Raw genomic sequence first — 21,850 nt, forward strand, 5'->3', positions numbered from 1 at the left:
TCCTAGACTTCCAAAAAAAAAAAATCCAAGCATAAGGAAAATAGAAAAAGGAGAAAAAGAAAAGGAAGAATAATTATTATTTACATCGCAATTAAGTTCACTTTCAAATTGGCAGAGACTTTACAAATATGATCTCATTTTATGCTCACAAATATTGGTAATAAGTTGCTATTATTTACCCTTCTTTTATAGTTTAGGAAACTAGGACCAGCGAACATTGTGACTTATTAGGAAATAAAACTGGGTTTGAATTCATGTCTTCTAATTCCAAGTGCAAAGTCCCCTATGTAGACTGTGCCACCTCTTTCTGTATTCTGTTTTATATATACCCAGGCTATTTTGGTATTAAATTCAGAATTTTTTAAACAAATATTAAAATTATAAACAAAAGGATTGAACTGGATCACCATTAAGGTCACTCCTGTCTCAAATCTGTAATCCCATAGGATTATAGTGAGTATGTGATAATAATTATTTTAAATATTTTTATTGCATTTTTGAGATTTGTGTTTTATTGTTAACATTGTAACAAATTATTAATTTTATTTGAAAAAATAAACTGTTGTTGATTCTGATTCATAAAAGGCTATGGCACCAGATTTTCTAGTCATCTGTTTCCAGGGTAAGTTTAACTACCAGTATTTTGAGTGTGTTTCTGAAGTTCTTAAATAAGTCAATGCAACAAGAATTGAGTAATCTTCCAAATTAAGTGCTCTAGGGCCATCTACTGGGAAGAGTTTGTTATGCTTCAATGAGATAAACCAAGTGCTGTTAGTTCCTGGCCTTCAAAGAGAAATCAGCTCGTTCCTGTTCTCTTTGTAGATGACCAGTCACCATGTTCATCCAAAGTACCTTCCATCCAGAAGTTGCAGCAGGCTATAGTAAAAAGAATATTTTTAGAGTCAGGAGACCTGGGTTGTAGCTCCAGCTCTGCTACTGTCTAATTTAACATGATTTGGGGTAAGTCATTTCATCTCCTCAGGCCTCTGCTTCCTCGTCTATGTGAGAGTGTTGGACTAAATAACTTTTAAGATCCTTTGCAATACTTTGTTTCTGTGATGCTTTGAACATGTTGTAGGTCAGGTTTCTTCTCTGCCCTTTTTCATTTAATGAGGAAAACTGAACTTGTCCTGTGCTATTGCTGTTGCCCTCACCAAACCATCTGTTGGTTCTTAACATTGTTCTACATATTTACAAGCATACAAAATATAGTCTCAGAAAGCACACAAAATAAAACAGAAGAAGGACTGCTCTGCCACTTATGTACCTTGGATGGGGATATAAGAGAATGTAAATGCAGTTAGGTAGTGGAGGTTTGATTTCCTAATACCCTATACTGTCCTACCTTCCCTAAACAAATCCAGGTGATACATTTATTTTCTTTTCTGACATCTTGGAAGGTTGGCAGCAAGTAGCATGAAGCTCTAAAAGCTGTATGTAATGAAAGTCATTGTTGTTTTGTATAGAAGCCCCATATTCTGGCATTTGCATATGGAAATCTTCGTGTCTGTTGATTTTTATAATTTGTTAGAAGATGAAAAATGTATTGTTCTTGTCTGCTTTGCCATATTATAAGTATCAGGGAGTATCATCTGATATGAGTGCTTTGACTAACTAGAATTGCTATTTTCTTCAGATTTCTAGGGCCTTTAAAAAATTCCTAAATCTATAAGGATATAGAGAATAAATATAGAACAGTTAACTATAATATGTTTTGACAGAAAGCACTCCAACAGTTGCAGGGAATCATGAAAAGCTTCACGAAAAAGTGGTGTTTGAGCTGCTTCTTAAAGAAAGGAAAACAAAGGTGAGGAGAAAATGCTTTTCTAGGCAATGCAGGTCAGCCCAGAGACCCAGAAATAGGAGATAATGCTTTGTGTAAGAAGCAGAGAAGGCTAGTTTGGCTCCATTTCACAATGCAGGAAGTAGGAAAGTATAGTGAGGTTAAAATAACTGCGTTTTGGGGCAAAGTTACAAAGGGTTTTAAAAGTAAAAAGGGAAGAGTATATATTATTTTCTTAGAGACAATAGGGAGCCACTGGAGTTGTTTGAATTAGGATAGTGACAGTCAAATTTATGCTAAAGGAAAATTGATTTGGCAGCAGTGGATGTAATGAACTGGAGTGGGGAGAGACTTAAGGAGGGGAGCAATTAGGAGGCCATTGTAATAATCTAAACTAGAGATGATGAAGTCCTGAACTAAGGTGGGAGAGCTGTGAGAGCAGTCAGATGTTAAGAGTTATTGTGAAGGTAGAAATAACAAGATTTAGTAACTGATTTGGACTGATCAAATGAAAGAAACCTGCTGTGCTCGGTAGTCAGAAATCAGTTTCCATTTTTATGAGGAGAGGTTGCAGAAGAGATTTGACTATTGTCCTACTTATTTGTAGATGGAGAGGTTGATTTTGTTTTGTTTTGTTTTCTTAGAGTATTTTATTTTTTGTCAAAGTGGAATTAAATGCCAGGGCTAATACTGCTGCTCACCAAACAGATAATCTCCTTGCCTGATTATGCTTTCTATTTTCTTTACCAACATCCCCTATAGAAATTAAATGTGTGAGAATACTATGGGAGAAGTGGCCTTCTTGGACCTTCGCTATAAGACAGGTGACTTTGTCCTTTTGAATCCATAACTGTGACTTAGCATAGGTGAATGAAAAAGGAGCATAGGTGAATGAAAAAGGTACCTGAATCCTTCTAAAATATTGTACAAATTAATAGAATCTCCATTTACTCATCTGCAAAAAAATATGTCCAGACTGTTTCATTGTAACTTGACTCTTGGTTAGATTCAGTTCAGAGTATAAATACTATATTGATGTCTCAAGGGAACATGCAGCTTTGTGTTTTTAAGAGGTCTTTTTCTTTCTGAGTCTGTTTCCTCTTCTGCAAAATAATAATAATATGCTTGTACCACCTATCTCAAGGGTTAGTTGTAAGGAAAGTACTCTGTAAAATTTAAGGTACCAAATCATTTTGAGTTATTATTTTGTGTCTTTTAGAAAACACCTTCTGCAGTGGTGACCATGTATCCTGGCACAGCCCTTTGGATAATAGTGAGTCAAGAATCCAGCACATGCTCCTGACTGAGGACCCCCAGATGCAACCTGTGCAGACTCCCTTTGGGTTGGTTATCTTCCTCCAGGTAAAAACAGGAATGCTAAATCAAGTAGCCATCTCCTAAAAGACAGGAAGAGAGGAAAAGATCTACTTAAATGAAAAAGAAGGATCAGAATTCTAGAAGCATGGCTAGTGGAAGAATAAAAACAATATACTTTGCCAAATATCTCTCAGAAAGTCAGCAGGGTTAAGTGCTGCAATTCTCAGTATCCCCAAGATAGGACATGTAGCAGTCCCATGTATCATGGTTAATGCAATGATTCATTTGTAGACCATCACTACCAGATAATAAAATAATAGAATGTAATTAGAGAAACTATCTGGTACTGAAAAAAGAACTTTAGAAATAGATCAATGAAAAAGGTGTCTTGTGATACCCTTAAAAGCAGAGTATGAAGTATATAAGAAACTATAGAAGTTGCTACATGAGGTGATATTGAATGAAATCAAAAGAATAGGAATTATACACTACCAAGCAAAACTTCTGGTATACCTGGAAGAGGACATATAACAAAAGTTGTTTGTTTGTTTGTTTGTTTTTGCTTGTTTTTTCTTTGCTAACTCTTAATTCAGGATGATAAAAGGGAAAGTACAATAAGAGAACCTGGATTCAAATCCTACCTTCAATACTTACTAACTCAACAACTAATTCTGGGCAATTCACATACTCTTCTTTTGCCTCAATTTTTTCAACTGCTATTTGAAGAGATTGGAACAGATAGCCCCTGAGATCCCTTCTACCTGAAAACACATGCTCCTGAACTTGTTTGCTTCTCCCATGTCAAAGTCTAGGGGTTTAGAGTAAAATTTTATCTCTTTGTTTTAGGACTATTGTATTTTTTCTTAAATGATTAATAAGTTTGTCTATTTAAAAATTTAAGTAAAGAAAAAAATAACATACATATGTAAACTTGGCCTATTCCTTGAGGAAAATAAGCCTCTCAGAATTGGCTCAGAACTGAAGGATGAAATCACGACATGTTAGTTCTGAATTGGAAATATTTTACATTTTCCTTGGATTATATTCTATGTGACCATAACATAAACAGATGATAGATAATCATTGTGATCATCTAACACAGTGATCTTATCCAGAATTTAAGATTCAAAGTGAGTATGTGGTGAGTGGGGAATCTTATTTGGAGCATCTGACTTTCTTAGTGTCTAAGGCTTCTCCTTTGCTTCTCTGCATCCTTGGAGTAAGGTCTTGAGGTCAGCAAGATGTCTATTCTATCATAACCAGGATGAGATAGTAGGAAGCAGTCTCCTATGTGGTGTTCCAAGGATATCCCCAACTTTTAACATATCAGGTGTAGTCAGCTTAGATTGTCCTACTTGTTTTTGTCCCATAAGTCTCTAGGTGGCTGACTACTCTCCTGAAACAGGAAGGATTGTTGTTAATGCACAACCATATCTTGTTTCTGGGATCTTAGATTGTTGGTGTTTGCACAGAAGAGCTACATGCAGCTCAACAATGGAATGGGCAGGGTATCCTTGAACTACTTCGAACAGTCCCTGTGTAAGTATTATGATACTGTTACTATCCACCTTTCTTTTCCTGCCATCAGTGGATAGATTCCCTAAAACACTGGAATGGGGTAAAGCAAAAGCCAAGTAAGAAGGGTCCCTGACTTCCTAGAGGTAAAGGCTCATCTAACTTCTTCTAAGAAGCTATTCCCTCTCTCCCTCTTTGGAGTTTATTCTCATTATCAATTGATCATCACCTAGCATTAGATACTTTTTAGGTGCCAGACACTTTGCTAAACACTGGGAATACCAAGACAATTGGTTTCTGGCCTCAAGGAGCTTACCTTTTAATTGGAAATAAGGTGAGAACAATATGTGCATTTATGAGTATATATTTGTGTATATGTGTAGATCAGATAAGTATGAAGTAAATGCTTGGTAACCTAAAAGAAGCGGGTACCAGCAGTTAAAGAGTAGGGGGAGCCAGGAAAAGCCTCCTGCAAAAGATAGATGGAGCTTAGTCATGTATGAGTATGAATTTTCTCATTGAGGATTCCTCCAGTGATTTGTTGGGTGGTATATCCCTAATCAATTAATCTTTTTTAAAAATGTTTTCTATAGGTAACTTTTTATATCCATCTGCATTTTCAGTTCAGCAAGATTAACCAAAAGTCTTATTATATGTAGTGTGCTATTATTTTTAAAAAAAAAATGTATTCTGATGGAAGTGGATTTCTTTGACAAAGAGACCTAACTCAGTTTCAATTGATAAATGATGGACAGAAGCAACTACATTCAAAGAAAGAACACTGGGAAATGAATGTGAACTATTGCATTTTTGTTTTTCTTCCCGGGTTATTTTTACCTTCAGAATCCAATTCTCCCTGTGCAACAAGAGAACTGTTCAGTTCTGCAAATATATATTGTATCTAGGATATACTGCAACATATTTAACATATATAGGACTGTTTGCCATCTAGGGGAGGGGGGTGGAGGGAGGGAGGGGAAAAATTGGAACAGAAGCAAGTGCAAGGGATAATGTTGTAAAAAAATTGCCCTGGCATGGATTCTGTCAATATGAAGTTATTATAAAATAAAATAAAATATTAAAATAAGTTAATTAATTTTTTAAAAGATCTATTTTTGAATCCTCAAAAAAATAAAAATAAATTTAAAAAAAAAAGTCTTTTGCTACATGTAGTGTTCTACACCCATAGCCTCCCACATCTGCAAAGAAAAGATCCATCATTTCATCTGAAAAAGTCACTAAGTCCAAGGGGCTAAGTAAACCTATAGGCTAATCTAGGGTAGTCTTCCCTCCCAGTCATGTCCACCTTAGTGTTTTTACTCCACTTCACTCCTACTCAGTTTCATGGACTCTTTCGAGAATACGTTGAGTTATTACTATATGTCTTGTTTTTCTCTCATAGAGCTGGTGGTCCCTGGTTAATAACTGATATGCGAAGAGGCGAGACCATATTTGAGATCGATCCACATCTGCAAGTATGTCTTGAGTTTAGAAAACTTCTTCCACTCATCTATCTTTTATCCTTCCTAGCTTACTATGCCTTTCCTTTCCCTCAAACCAGTGGTGCTTGGAATAGAGCTGACATTGGAGACTAAAAAGTTCTTAAATGCATTTTGCCTTAGGCTTCTAGATAGCTATCTTCCTTATTTGGTTGGTTGTTTTTTCAGTAATATATAAAGACACATATACACACCCATTTTCCGTTCACTGACATATTGTGTTGTTTACTGGAATCTAGTTTTGGGGTCATCTTTATGTTGAAAAGGTATGAATTTGGCTTAATTAAAATGCAGATTTTCATAACAAATACACAAAAATCTGGCTTCATATGTCTCTTAGGTTTACTATCTTCAGGCTCTCATTGCCTTCTCTGGAACATTCAGAATTCCAAGATATTACTGGACTCTATAGGAAGGTAGCTTAGGGTCTGTGCTTCCCTAGAGAAGGGGAAGCCTTCACCCAGGAAGGAAATGTGCTCTTTTCCCCAGAACACATTATGGAAGATTTAGGAAAGCTTGGGGAAGGTCAGATCATAGAAGTCCCCAAGTTTATTGCAAATAATGTACCCTTTTGGGGGATTATAGATTTTAGAAATGGAAAGAACCTGAGAAATCATACAGTCTGGCCCACCCCACTTCACTGATTTTACAGATAGGGAAACTGAGGCTTAGACCAGTTAAGTGAATTTGACCATGATCACATAAACACTAAACAGCACAGGTGGGATTTTAGCCCACTTCATCTTATTCCAAATCCATTGCCTTTCCTCTTCCAACAGTCTGTCTCTCTATGCTTTATTTGGGGTTTCCTGTGTGTCCTGGGTCATAAATGAGATAAATAGGAGCTCATCTAGTTCCTTGTTCTGCTGCAGCCATAATAGAGCTTTGCATTTGGTACTGTGTACGTGATTTGACACTTTTCTAAGTCTTGGGTGCTGAGGGAGGGCTCTGATTCTTTGAATAAGTGGGGTGTGACCAATCAACTACGTCTGTCCTCCCTTCACAGGTAATCCTGAGATTAGATAGCAGATCTCTTAAAACATTTTTGAGAAGGAAAGTGGGGAAGACAAATAGGAAAGATCTGTTTTCCACAAAAAAAGCTCTTTGTGCAAAGGTAAATTTCTCTGCACATACATCCACTTGCTAGAGCAGGAGCCAAAAACTGAGCTTATTTCAGGGTATGTTAGCATCTTCTAGTTTCCTTTTTGCTAAAATGAGAAGATTAGATTAGATGATCCTTTCTTGCCTTAACATTCTTTGACTGTATCTTGAGCAGGGATAGTAGGAAGTGAGGAAAAATCTGTTCCAATGGTCATTGTCAGTTTAATTCCCTTAGCTGACTTCTTCCATTTATTAATCTATCTGAGCTCTACTCCTTAGAATAATGTCTTATTTTTTCATGGGTTCTGGGGAAGACAGAATTTCATATTTGGCATTGAGAAAATGAAGACATTGGCATTCCTAGTACAAGGAGCTATTCCACTGATACATACTGTAAATAAATGGCTATTTTCTCATTGCTAACTTTTCCCTGTCCACCAGCCCCAAACTAAGCTGAAAATAACTGTCACACTGAAAGTAAAGAAATAGCCAATGATGGGAAAGAGGTAACTGTTTTGGATTCCATATTCCTATGTCTACAGTGAAATTAACCAGTTTACTTGTCAGTTTACTAAGTAATGACAACACATAGTGTTCTTTCCCAGTCAGACTTCTTCACCAGATCAAACTGGTATCACACTAAGTCCTGTGATGATATTTGGCACCTTCAGAAAATAGAATTCAAGAATTCCATAGATAGGGAAAGGTTGGTGTCAACTGAGGTGCCTGTTCACAAGAAAGCTACTTTGACCTTAGCTATTTATTATTCAGTTGACATTTATTGTACAACGGGAGCACACAGAAAAGAATATATGATTAGTATATGAAAACAAAAGTACATAAAAATATTTTAACAGAAGGAATCTAGGAAGTATTCTTAAACTTTCTTAATGTTGAGTTTGGGTATCCAAATTTAGGTTTTGGATATTAGGGTCTGTTTTGAGTCTTTAGGTTGAAAATAGAAACTGTAGGTAGTGACTGCCCTTGTGTCATCCATCTGAGACCAAAAAGAGAAGTAAATCTTACTCAGGTTTTGTTGAAGAGCTTGGTTTATCAGTCAGAGACTAGTCCATTGGTCATATCCTGGGTGCTGTGCCATTCTGCTATATAACTGTACCCTCTAGTTCTTAAAAGAAGAAAAAAAAATTCAAGTGATTTAGAAAAAAGTTAATGCCATCCCTTTTCCTTTTAAACTTGTTCCATGCAGTGTTACTTTCCTGTTTAAACTCCTGAAAGATGAATTCCTTAGACAACAGGGAAAGAAGTATATTACTCCTAATCAAAGACAGACGTCTGCTCAGCCTCAGGGGAGGAGTTCATGTATCTAGGCCCCTACACACCAACCAAGCATTTTGCTATGGGACTTTTCCAGAAAACATTGGGAGTGGTTTGGCAAACGACTAAAGCCCAAAGCTTAGTGAATAATGCTAAATCTGAGTGCTGATTTGTCCATGTGCATAAAATGTGTGGCTTACAGTTGGCCATTCTGTTAATATCCCTGACTCACAGTTGCCCTTGAAGGATCTTAGTTGGCAAAGGTGTTCTGATTCTGGTAGCTGTTAAGAGAGTGTGGTTGAGGGGATTCTGTTCAAAGAAGTCAAGAATAGTGGTGGCAGCTTGCTGAAGAAAACATCTGAGTAGTGTGCTTTGGCTTTTTGGGTCTTTTCAAGCAGGAGAGAGTTGATAAAGGGATTGAGACAGATGGCTCCAATCTGAGTGGAGTGAGTGCCAAGTGTGCCTGGGATGATCTGAGCCGGCCCCCTGAGGATGACGAAGACAGCAGGAGTATTTGTATTGGGATGCAGCCTCGGAGACTTTCTGGCAAAGGTGAGACCTCTGCTTGCCCCAAACTTTTATCCTCCTTATCCCTTTCTCATGCCCATTCCATTCTAACCTAATCCTTGCCTCATTTTCCAGTATCTTTTGTCTGAGCTCTGGTTTACATTATCTCTTGGGATGACTTTCTAATAGAAAAAACACGTATTGATAGTTTCTTGCCTAGCCATGGTTTAAATGTTAATCATTCTCTACCATTGCAGTGTGATTAAGAGTATTTCATTAACCTCTTTCTGGGTGGCATTTGTTTCCTGAGTGTATTTTTTGAAGTATAATCATTCACAGTGATAATTTTTTACATGTGCCCATGAAAAACTAACTTAATGGAAATGAGCTGGAGTCACAGAGCAATTATAGAAACGGGGTAGAGACCACCAAAGATGGAGATTGAGTTGAATTAGAATCAATATAGAGTAGAACTCTTGCATCAGAGCCACTAAAGCCACAGGTAATGGAAGAATGAGTTCAGTGTATAAATTTCCAAGTAGATATAAAATTTTTCCTACAGAGATTTAAGTGCTTTTGGTTTCTTACAGATGTAGTATAGTACTGTTGACAGTGAACCCTTGTCCTTGCAAGCTCTCAAAGAAGAATCATGAGTGACCCTGATCAACAAAGCTAGCCTAGATTATGATGTTAAGTGTGCACTCAAATTAGTTGGGTACAAAATTACTTGATGAATTTTAGCAAAGGGTACAGTAAACTAATTCCAGAAAAGTCTGAAATGGTAATTTGTTAGGTACAAATGATTAGAGATTTTTTCTCTTACTTTCTGTCCATTTTCTTGGCCATTTCATTTTTTAAATGGTTAATAGACCTATAGCTTGAGTCATGTCTCTGAACAAAACACAAGGTGACATTTGTAGAATATTTTCTATTTCCAGCCTTCCCCTAATGGGGCAACATTTTAAGAAAATTTCATTACAAATATTTGACCCTTTTCTTTCCTTCCTGTTTATTCTACAGATGTACCAATTTAATAGGAAATTCAGAGAGGGTATGCAGTTATCAGAATCATTCAGTTGAACTTGAAACAAGGGCTGATTTTTTTCTTTTTTGAGGATCCAGAAGTTTTGTCCAAAGGTTCAGCTGACTGGCTTTCTTTCGTGATGGACAATGTGCAGAGGAGCCTGCTTAGATCAAAATGTCATTAGAGAGAAGCAGACCAACTCAACAAGCTTTATCTCAAAGGCCAGCAAAGTCTCTTTAAAAATAAGCCTACCAAAGAAGTTAAACTTCTAGTAAAGCAGGTTAGTGGACCACAGGAGAGAATTTGACTAATTTTGTGAAATTCAGCTTCTCACTCCATCCCTTGCCCAACAAGACCTAAGGAGTGGTAAAGGTCTCTTATGTATAGAGTAGAAGAGAAGTGACTGGGGGCAAGTCTTCCCTGCGAGACCCAATTCAGTGTGTCCCTAAACTGAAAGTCTAGATAGAACCTGGCAACTAAGTGAATGGCACCACATACATGCTGATGAGTGATAATGTGGGGAATGTGTCAGTCCAAGCTGCTGTGTCTGCTAGCATTTCTAACCATTTGGTATTGTTGTTCATAAAGATTTCAGTGGTTCATAAAGGGCTTACCTAAGTTACAGTGAGCAGGATGGAATGGGGTAAGCATGTATCTTAGGCAGAGAAAGGAAAATGACCCATTCCTCCCAGCCAAAAAGAGTGAAAGACTCTGTCTTGTGCATACCTTGAGGTTCAGATCCAAATCCTTTTCTTCAATAGAAAACTTCTGGGTACATAGACAATAGCTCAGGACCAGCATGATTTTTCTCCCCAGGTTTGATGGTATTTTCCAGTTCAACAGCTCTATCAGATTTGGGGTGCTCCACATAGCATCAAGTGAACAAGTTCTTTCTTTGCAGATACAGAGCAAATCAGAGAGACCCTGAGGAGGGGGCTAGAGATCAACAGTAAACCTGTCCTCCCTCCAATCAATACCCAGAGGCAGAATGGCCTGAATCATGACCGAGCACCGTAAGTCTCTGATCCCTTCAAGAGTTTAAGCCTTATGTCTCCAATGAGCCACCACTAAACCCAGCTCTTGAAGTAGGGTTTTTTCTTCAAGATTTTTAATTTCCATTAAGGTAGCAGTGAGTCTTCTCTTCCCACCTTATCCTACCCCCTATCTCTCTAAGGCCCATGTGAAAAAGAACAAAGACTGGGCTTATAAGAACCAATGATTTTTGCAACTTAATGAAAAGAAAGAGTAATAGGGGAGAGAGGGAATGACTGACATTCAAGTTTGCCGACTTGTAAGAGTCTTTAAAGAGTCATTGCAAATATTTACATGGACTCTGTGTGAGGCAGGATTGTGATGAAATGAGATTTGGGACCTTCCAACCTTGAATTGGGGCCATTGTAATGAGCACTGCTCCTTTCCTTATCTTAATTATTGCTGTAGTTGCCCTTTCTTCTTGCAGCTTGGTCTTCAGCTCATATCTGCAGCTGTATAAGCCTCCCACCAGCCAACCAACAGAAGTCTTTGTTGTAACCTGAACTCCATTTTCTTGTTGCCCTAGAAGAGAAAACCCTTCGAAGATCTCCCTTGACCTTCATTTATAGGCTACTACTTCCTGGGTGCAGTTTATTCCTTACATGGCTTTCCAAGGGTGAAGTTCTATTCCAAGGCCATCCCTGAGCTCAAGATTTATTCTTGGATTTTTTTTTCTCCTGCCCAGGCAAATGTACTGTGCATCAGATTTCTTCCCCTTTGAGCCCGTAAGTTTTCTCAAGACACAGTGGTCAAGGGAATACCTATTCCATACTCTTTGATTCTAACGCCAACAGCCACAGCACTACAGAGGCTTTGCCTTAGGTGCTAATGTAGCAAAAAAAGAAACCTTGTCCCAGGCTGTAAATACAATCCAATATGAAGTCAATTCATATATTGAGGAGAAAATATATGTTGCTAGAAAATGAAGCTTGGTTAGAAAGTGTGGTAGAAAATTCCTGATAGCTATCTAATTAAAGATGATTTAAAAAAAAAAAAAATTCTTATGGGGATGCCCAGTATCCAGACTGATTTATCAATTTATTTCTTTTTTTTTAAATTCAATTTTATTTTCATTTCTGAATTCTTTTCTCTCTCTTCCTCATACAAAAATTTCTGCATTAGCCATGTTCCAGAAAAAAGTAGGCAGAAAGGAGAATGAAATTGAAAAATGTATACTTTAATATGAGTCCTTAGGAAGTATAATTGGTCATTGTGTTGTTCAAGTTATTACTTTGTCTTTTTTTCCTTTTCTAATATTTTTCTAAATATATGCAAAGATAGTTTTTCTGTGTCTTTCAGAATTGATAATCTTTACAGTATTGCTCTTTCCATAAAAATTATTCTTCTGGATCTGTTCACTTCTCTTCATATCTGTTCTTATAAGTCTTGGCAGGTTTTTCTGAAACTGTCCCTAACATTTCTTACAGCACAATGATATTCTGTTGCATTCATATAACTTAACTTTGTTACATCAGTTCCCAGCTGACAGGCGTCCCTTCAATTTCCAGTTCTATGCCACCACTTTAAAAAAGCTGCTATAAGTATTTTTGTATGCATGGGTCCTTTTTCTCTTTCTTTGATTTCTGACATATAAACCTGGTTGTGGTATCAGTAGGTCAAAGGGTACATAACAATTTAATAGCTTTTAATAGAAAGAATTTAGAAGTCAAATATTTTAAATGTTTAAAAAAGGAGATAATAGTTGATCAAGTTAAAGTTTACAGCAATTCACATTTAGCAAGAATATACCAGCACAGAGTTTCTTTTTCTTCTTTGGAAATACTTGAACTTTTGAGAGTATAGACCATAGAATATAATAGCATTTTAGAGCTGATCTTAGGAATTATCTGCCCTATTCATTTTATAGATGAGAAAAAGAAGCTGAATGGGTAAGTGACTTCCCTCCAGGATCAGCTAGCTTGTTCATAGCATTGCCAGAAATAGAACCAGGTCTCTTGACTCCTCATCTAGTACTTAATCCCACACACTATTTGTGTGAGCATATCTCCCTATCCTATGATATCTTGCCCAGTTATAGCTATGAAGTATTTTAATAGAAACATTTGAGAGATACCAGTTCCCCAATCAGATACTGAATATACACTGCGCTCAGTTGTCCCTTTTCAAGATTGAAAGCTTTTAGGATTTATTGGACTTTTGAATCTCAGGCTCACTGGAGTGGTTATGGCTCTCAGCTTGCAGACTAGCTGTCCAGAGACTCCTGGCAGCAACGAGATTTATAGAGAAGAGAAATGAGTAAGGAGTAGGTCAGAAGTGCTTATCCATGGTCACTTGCCTTCTTATAGCTAGTGTTCAGTTCTACAGGCTGCATTCTTACAGATACAGTAGAAACCAATATGGTAAGAAGTAGATGCAAAATGGTTCCTTTTACATAAGAATATTCTTAGATATTTTTCTTACCATCCCCAGAGTTAAACTCCTACTATCTTGAGGAACAATGGAGGTGTACTCAGTTCAGATTAGTAAGCAGGTTCTTAATATCCATGCTGCCCACTCTGGGACTTGACCTCGTTTCTGATAAACCAAGTTGATTACGTTTAAAGAAATAGTCCATAAATGTGCTAGCATAAGTTTGTTGCATCTCCCCTATGGTAGTAGCAATCAGTATGTGAGTTATTTGGTCTTTGTATTTGATTCACTTGGTCAGACTTTTCAATGCTGTGTAGTAGTAACATGCCTTTGGGGTTCTGTGCCAGTCTTTTTCTTTCCTGTAAGTGTACTGAAGGTACTAAAGGAGAAGCTAGAGTCTGGGAGGCAGCAAAATCTAGTGGTTCAAATATCAAATTGGAAATTGGATCATCAATAGATCTTTTTTAGTGTTGTGAATAAACATAAATTGTCTCTTTACTCATGCTTAAGTCTCAGCTTGTAAAAAAAGATATGACATCATTTGCTTTACTCATGGGGCTGCTACAAGGATTCATAAAGTCATGATTTTGAGTTTGTTGGGACCTTGATTGAGAAGCATAATACAGGATGTCCCAAAAGTCTCAGTGCAATTTTGAGCTCCTAAAGCTTAAAACTTGACTTCACCTACTAAAGCTTAAGACTACACTGCAGTTTTGGGGATACCCTGTATATGTAAGAATACCAATTTATAACAAACCAGTAGAACTCTTTTGTAATCATATAATTAGAGATACAGTTCAAACCTGTATTATTTGGTTACCTTGTTATCTTAGGCTTTAACTTTTGGAGTGTTGGGTTGAGATTGTAGTTATTGTACTAAAATGGCTTTTTCAAAGTTGTACCTCTTTTTAGTTATGTCAAAAAATAAAACCGTTATCTCTAGTATTATTGCTTTGAGACCCAGAGACCTTTCTTGTGTATATCTTATTTCTTGCTTCCCATGAATTTCTTTCCTTTGAATAACCTGCGTCTCTACCTCTCCTGTGCTTGTTTCATGGCTGTTCTTCTCCCACCCTCTTCAGGAAAAAAGAGTTAGCAGCCCCTTCCATGGCCCATTCTAATGTTTCACAACTCCTACATTCCAACTATGAAATATGTATCTGGCTTTTCTTGAAAGGATCTGCTGAGAAAACCATGTTTTGGCATCTCCCTCTAGTGAGTCTGCCTTATGGGTAAGGCAGCTAGGAAATCATGCAAAACAAATTCCTCATTGAGCTGAGGACAGTAGCACATTAAAAATTGTGACTCTTAAAATGTTCTCATATGCCCCAGGGAATAAATGATCCAGGCATACTTGCTATTTTAAATCATTAAATTTTTAAAAAATTTTTGGTCATAGGTGATCCTAATGGATTTTAATAGTTAGCTTTTCCATTCTAGTTTTCTTCAAGATAATCTGGGAAAACGTTAATCAGAAGATTCATTGTTTCTGATAAGTGAGAAATCTGAATTCCTATCAGACTATATAGGTATGAGAGCTAGTAACTTGTCTGCCTTTGGAGATCTTGTCCCGACTCTATTGGTGATTCATTAACCAGATTTAAATCCATCTGTTGATGATTCTTCCTTTTGAAGTGAGCCCACATGATGGGCTGACTGGAGAGAGAGAGAGATTGGAGAGAGAGAAAGAGAGTGAGTGTGTGTGTGTGTGTGTGTGTGTGTGTGTGTGTGTACATGCACACAGACATATGGACATGTAGTTGGATGAGGATAAGAAAAAATTTTTAAAAGATTCAGGCCAGCTTGATCCAACCATTCTGGAAAGCAATTTGTAACTTTGTCCAAAGGACTATCAAAATGATCCAGCACTGTTTCTCCTGGGTCTGTATCCCAAAGATGTCATAAAAAAGGGAAAAAGGACCCACATGTGCAAAAATGTTTGTAACAGCCCTTTTTATAGTGGCAAGGAAGTGGGAAACTGAGTGGATTTCCATCAGTTGGAAAATGGTTGAATAAGTTAATGTGTATATTAATGTTATAGAATGTTATTGTTTTATAAGAAATGATCAGCAGGTTGATTTCAGAAAGGTCTGAAAAGATCTAAATGAACTGATGCATGAAGTGAGTAGAACTAAGAGACATTATGAACATGCAACAATAATGTGTTGATGATGTGATGATTAATTCTTTTCAATATGAGTTGATTCGGGCCAATTCCAATGGATTTATGGTGAAGAGAGCCATCTGCTCTCCAGAGAGAGGACTGTGGGGATTGAGTGTGGATCACAACATAGTATTTTCACCTTTTTTGTTGTTTGCTTGCTTTTTTTTTCTTTCTCATTTTTTTTTCTTTTTAATCTGATTTTTCTTGTGCAACATGATAAACATGGAAATATGTATAAGAGAAATTAGACATGTTTAACATAGATTATTTGCTGTCTAGGGAAATGAGGAGGGGAAAGGGAGGGGGAAAATTTAAACAAGGTTTTGCAATGGTGCATGTTAAATTTTTTTGCATGTATTTTGAAAATAAAAGGCTATTGGTTTTTTTTAAATTAAAGCTTTTTATCTTGTGATCCATATTCAGTCCCCATAGTGCTCTTTCTGGATGCAGATGGCTCAGTTCAATTCAATTAGAATTGGCCTGAATCACCTCACTGTTGAAAAGAGCCAAATTCTTCACAGTAGACCATCACATAATCTTATTGCCATGTATAATGATCTCCTGATTCTGCTCATTTCACTTAGCATCAGTTCATGTAAGTCTCTCCAGGTGTCTCTGAAATCATCCTGCTGATCATTTCCTATAAAACAGTAATATTCCATAACATTCATCTACTATAATTTATTCAGCCATTCTCCAACTGATAGACATCCATTCAATTTCCAGTTTCTTGCCACTACAAAAAGGGCTGCCACAAACATTTTTGAACATGTGGGTCCCTTTCCCTCCTTTATGATTTCTTTTGGGTACAAGCCCAGTAGAAACACTGATAGATCAAAGGGTATACACAGTTTGATAGCCCTTTGGGCATAGTTCTAAATTGCTCTCCAGAATGATTGAGTAAGTTCACAACTCCACCAACAGTGTATTAGTGTCCCAGTTTTCCCACATCCCCTCCAACATTCATCATTATCTTTTCCTGTCATGTTAGCCAATCTCAGAGGTATGTAGTGGTACCTCAGAGTTGTCTTAATTATCATTTCTCTGATCAATAGTGATTTATTGCACTTTTTCATATGACTAGAAATGGTTTACTTTCTTCTTCTGAAAATTGTATGTTCATATCCTTTGATCATTTATCAATTGAAGAATGGCTTGAATTCTTATAAATTTGAGTCAGTTCTCTATATATTTTAGAAATGAGACCTTTATCAAAACCCTTGAATGTAAAAAAAATTTCCCAGTTTATTGCTTCCCTTCTAATCTTGTCTGCATTGGTTTTGTTTGTACAAAACCTTTTTAACTTAATATAATCAGAGTTATCTGTTTTGTATTCAGTATTGTACTCCAGATCTTTTTTGGCCACAAATTCCTTCCTTTTCCATAAATCTGAGAGGTGAACTATCCATTGTTCTTCTCATCTGCTTATAATATCTCTGTTTATGTCTAGATCATGAACCATTTCAACCTTATCTTGGTACAGGGTATTAGATGTTGGTCATTGCATAGTTTCTGCCATACTAATTTCAATTTTCCTAGCAGTTTTTGTCAAATAGTGAGTTCTTATCCCAAAAGCTGGGGTTTTGGGGTTTGTCGAACCCTAGGTTACTATAGTTATTGGTTAAAAAAAAAAATCTATTATTTTTTAAAAATAAAAGATTCCCAACTGCTAGTGAAGAACTTGAATTTAATGTGACTTGGGAAGCAGAATCATAGACTTTTAGATGTGAAAGGAAAGAACTCCTAGTAATCATTTATCCCAAAACATAGAAGTCATAGCCTGCACTATGTTGTACACAACATAGACAATGTGAATTTGTGATTTTCTGTGCCATAGCTTGGCTAACAGAGCCATTTCTTTTGAATTTGTTGCAATCTAGTCCCTCTCCTTTTACACATGAGTAAGGAAGTCCAGAGGAATGAAATAATCATAGACTAGCAAAGCAAGAGCTAGAATCTGGGTCCTCCCCTCTTCTCTTTCAATTTATTTATTTATTGATTAACTTCCTTTGAGGAATTCAGAACATTCTTGAGCCCTTTAAAAACACTCCTTCTATGTATATAACATGCACAAAATATTCTCCTTATCTACCTTAGTTCAAGTAACAAACACTGTCCTTGTTTTTAACTGTACCATAATTAAGAATTGGTTCCTGTTCTGGGAGGGGAATATAGAACTGAAATTAGAACTCAGATTAATTATTTGCTCCAAGTTTAGTGCTCTTTCCACTATGAAAGAACCTCTTCCTTAGAGTTAGGAGAAATCAGAATTCAAATCCTGCCTTTCATACTTACTGGCTCTGTGACCTTAAAAACAAGGTACTGTCTATGAACTTCAATTTATTCATTGATAAAATGGGAATTACAGTCATTCTCAAAAAGTGCTAGAGCTATTATCATCATGCTGAAAGATACAATTGTCATTCTGAGCTGAATTTTTCTGTCCTCTGTTTAGATTGCTCAAAAATTTCCGAAGTACATGTTTCAAATGACTCAGGAAATTGAAATTTATGGAGAAAACTTTCCCACTTGTCCATAATCTATCTTTTTGTGTTTTCCTTCCCTCCTATCTTTCTGAAGTTGTTGTGAATCGAAGTATTTTGTTCTTTAAACCCAAGCTTTTCAGAAATTGATGGCCTTGCCCAAGAGCATATCATTCTTCTTATCCACTAAGATGAACCTATAAGGAACTTGAGACCTGAGAGAGAAAAGTGTTTGGTTTACTCCCCACTTTTAAGTGTTTCAGAGTGGAAGGAGTTGTATTTGTATTGCAGGAAAATTATAGTCATTTATTGCCAATCAAACTTCTTGTCCTTCAAGAGTTTTTTCTAGGCTTCCCAAGCTGCTAGTGCCTTCCCCTCTAAGATTATATTAAGTGTAATCCATATTAATCTTGTTACATACTAATTTATGTATAGATTGCCTAACTCATTAGAATGTAAGCTTCTTGAAAATAAAAATTATTTTTGCTTTTCCTTTATATCCTCAGTGTAATACTTACTATAAAGTATAGTATAAGTGCTTAATAAGTTCTTGTTGATTGATATCATTGCTATGAAAGACTGTGATCAAAATTCATGGTCTTTAGGATTGTATGTGACTGCTCTAAGGCCAGAGTTTAGGGACTGGCTGTGGCAGCTTTACTTCACCCTAGAGAAGCATCATTGTTTTCATTAGAGATGGATGTCTCAGCAGCTGCCTTTCTTTGAGGTGTTCTAGGAAGATTACATAGGACTGAGACAGGAGAGAAAGATGCCAGGAATGGATTCTCTGTGCCCTCTTTTCAAGACTAAGATGTTTTCCATGCTCACTTGCTTATGTTTTGTGTTTTTGTTACAACAGTTCTATTTACCAAGTACCTTTGAACAACTTTGCCTTGTAATTGTACATTTGAAAATAAGAGAAGCAAGGAGTTTACAACAAACATGACTCACATAAGCTAAAGTTTCCATTTTAAACACCATTTCCACACAAGAGTTCAATCTTCCATATGCAAAAGGAATTTAAATAAGGGCAGTTACAAACACCCTAACTCTAAACTTATATTTTCAGCAACTTTGAGCTTCTTTTTCCCCTTGTTAGCATTGAATAATGAGAGTATTTTTATAAAATATAATCCATTGTTAGGATCACCCAACACTTCAGCATCAAGGCTGTCCTTTAAGGAGGAGAAAAGGAAGGCTTTATTTGGAGAGTTGGAGAAGAGATGATGATCCAAAGTCACAGAAGGACAAAAGGAAGAGTTGTAGGTAGAACTCAGCAAGGAAAGAAAGGATATTAATTTCCAGGTCTGAGTCAAAAGAGTAAGCTACAGATGTCTGAAAAACCATCAGATTTAGGTCTCTGTTGGATAAAGCCATCAATATTTAATTAAGGATAATTTGACTCTGAACTTTGTTTATGCTTCTTTTGCTCTAGCAGCATTCTGTTTAACCATAAATTTCTTTTCTCCCCTCTCACTACCCCAGCACTGTTTTTGTCTGTGAGGTACTGGTGTCATCTCTTTGATCTTTTGCTGTTAATATGATCTGAATGCCAGCATGTATTGCTCTTTGATAATTCCCAAAAGACTAATGCTTGTGTGTGTGTGTGTGTGTGTGTGTGTGTGTGTGTGTGTGTGTGTGTGTTTGTGTGTGTATGTATAATTCCTATTGCGGTGCTTGACCTACCTTCAGCTGCTTGCATTGTGAATGATCTTTTTAATCAGTGATAATGGTCAGATGTTAGTCATACAGGAAATATTAAATGGAGGAGAAGGAATTGTGAAAAAGTCCAGAGATTATATTTGTAAAAGGAAAATTTCACAGGACTTTAGAAGCTGAAGAAGAGCTAGTGGCAAAGTAGCAGGAATGAATTAAGGAAAAAGAGCTACAGCTCAAGAAAAAAGATAAACTCTGAAAGAGAAAGGTTTTGATACAATGGGATAAAATCACCTTTACGATTATAAGGGATTTTTTTTATCTTTGTATCTCCAGCATCTTGCACAGTAACTGGTACATAGTAGCACTATATTAAATAAACTTAGTAAATGCTTGCTAATTGATTAATTGAAGGAAGGCTTAAGTAGAAGGATGCAAAAAGGAGAAGGGGAAAAGACTCTGGGAATAAAGGAGAAGCAGGAGAAGAATGACTAAAATTGAAAGTTGAAGATATAATTAGCAAGACAGAAAATAAGATTGTGAGAAAGAATTTTGGTGAAAAGATAACAATGTGACCAAGTGCTCTGAACTGAAGACCACTACAAGTCATTTACTATGGTTATTCTCTAGAGGAGTTACTAACAAGAACAAGAAAGGACTCAGAATCTCATTTCCAGGAAGTATGGAGAGGAACAAGATAAATTTTGTAGTGTTCTGCATAAAAATGTTATGGTTGTATTTCTGCTGCAACAAAGTGACTTATCAAAGCTCAAGATATAAATTGGTCTCCCCCTTAGACGAAAAGGTAAATGGATAAAAAAAACTGCTTCCCAAATTATTAGGGAGAATGAAGTGTTCCTTAAAAGAAACAACTTACAAAGGGTCAGTGCTGAAAAATTAGCCATGCATATATCTTGTAAATAAAAAGGTATAATAATAAAAAAAAAAGAAACAACTGCAAGACCATGATATGAAAACAAAGATAATATTAAACTGAAGAGACAGAGAAAAATACTGAACACTGACCTAAAGTGACACAGAGGAGAAAAGGAAGAAAAAGGGTCACTAAACAGATAACAGCTTTTTTCAAAGGAAAGAGCTAGGGAAAGGAGGAAGAGAACGAAGATCCTGCTTGTCTTTGATTTCATCAGAACATTTCTTAAATAATGTTGTGGATCCACAAGTGCTAGCACAGGAGAGACCATTGGTCAGAGTTAAAGAAAATAGAAAGTAGTCCAGCAGGATGATTTCAGAAAGGCCTAAAGATACTTACATGAACTGATGCTGAGTGAAATGAGCAGGACCAGGAGATCATTATATATACTTCAACAACAATACTATATGATGATCAATTCTGATGGAAGTGGCCCTCTTCAATAATGAGATGAACCAAATCAGTTCCAGTAGAGCAGTAATGAATTGAACCAGCTACACCCAGCGAAAGAACTCTGGGAGATGATTATGAACCACTATATAGAATTTCCAATCCCTCTATTTTTGTCCACCTGCATTTTTTATTTCCTTCACAGGCTAATTGTATACTATTTCAAAGTCCAATTTTTTTGTACAACAAAATTATTGTATGGACATGTATACATATATTGTATTTGACGTATACTTTAACATATATTGGTCAACCTGCCATCTTGGGGAGGGGATGAAGGGAAGGAGGGGAAAAATTGGAACAAAAGATTTCACAATTATCAATGCTCTATCTTGTAAATAAAAAGCTATGATTAAAAAAAAATTTTAATGAAAAAGAAAATAGATAGTAGTGTTTAATTACTCTTCAGTGAAGAGTACTGAAGCTAGATGACCAAAAGAGAGGTCTGCTGCCTTCTTAGCATATGTATCCAGGTGTGACAGAGTGCTTGCATTGCCTGTTGCTGGTGATTCATGTGAGCCTTACCCTCGAAGACTCCACTGTGCCACTGACTGTGAGCTTGGACAAGTTTTTTATTCATCGTTTCTGTAACTTTCAAATTAGATTGATTAGATAGTTGGTTTCTAAGGACATTTCCCAGCTTTAATATTCTATACTGTTGCATATAAAGGCATTTTAGTGTAAAAGAAGTGAAGAAACCTATAAGCATTGCTGAAGCTTATGACATTTTGGGCAGGGAA

At 36.5% G+C, this 21,850-nt stretch overlaps 1 protein-coding gene across 2 annotated transcripts in view; it reads left to right on the forward strand.

The window, feature by feature from the left end:
• Positions 1-21,850, forward strand: part of SUFU (SUFU negative regulator of hedgehog signaling) — a 158,277-nt gene that overhangs the window by 104,105 nt on the left and 32,322 nt on the right. The window contains exons 4-8 of one of the 2 annotated variants that reach the window (XM_051981314.1): positions 3,003-3,145; positions 4,554-4,639; positions 6,018-6,090; positions 8,886-9,042; positions 10,923-11,034. In XM_051981314.1, coding sequence (XP_051837274.1) covers positions 3,003-3,145; positions 4,554-4,639; positions 6,018-6,090; positions 8,886-9,042; positions 10,923-11,034 — 571 coding nt within the window. The remainder of the gene's footprint in view (positions 1-3,002; positions 3,146-4,553; positions 4,640-6,017; positions 6,091-8,885; positions 9,043-10,922; positions 11,035-21,850) is intronic. The other variant, XM_051981315.1, reaches the window with a different exon arrangement.

The sequence above is a fragment of the Antechinus flavipes genome, chromosome 2 (genome assembly GCF_016432865.1).
Source record: "Antechinus flavipes isolate AdamAnt ecotype Samford, QLD, Australia chromosome 2, AdamAnt_v2, whole genome shotgun sequence".
Lineage (NCBI taxonomy): Eukaryota > Metazoa > Chordata > Mammalia > Dasyuromorphia > Dasyuridae > Antechinus > Antechinus flavipes.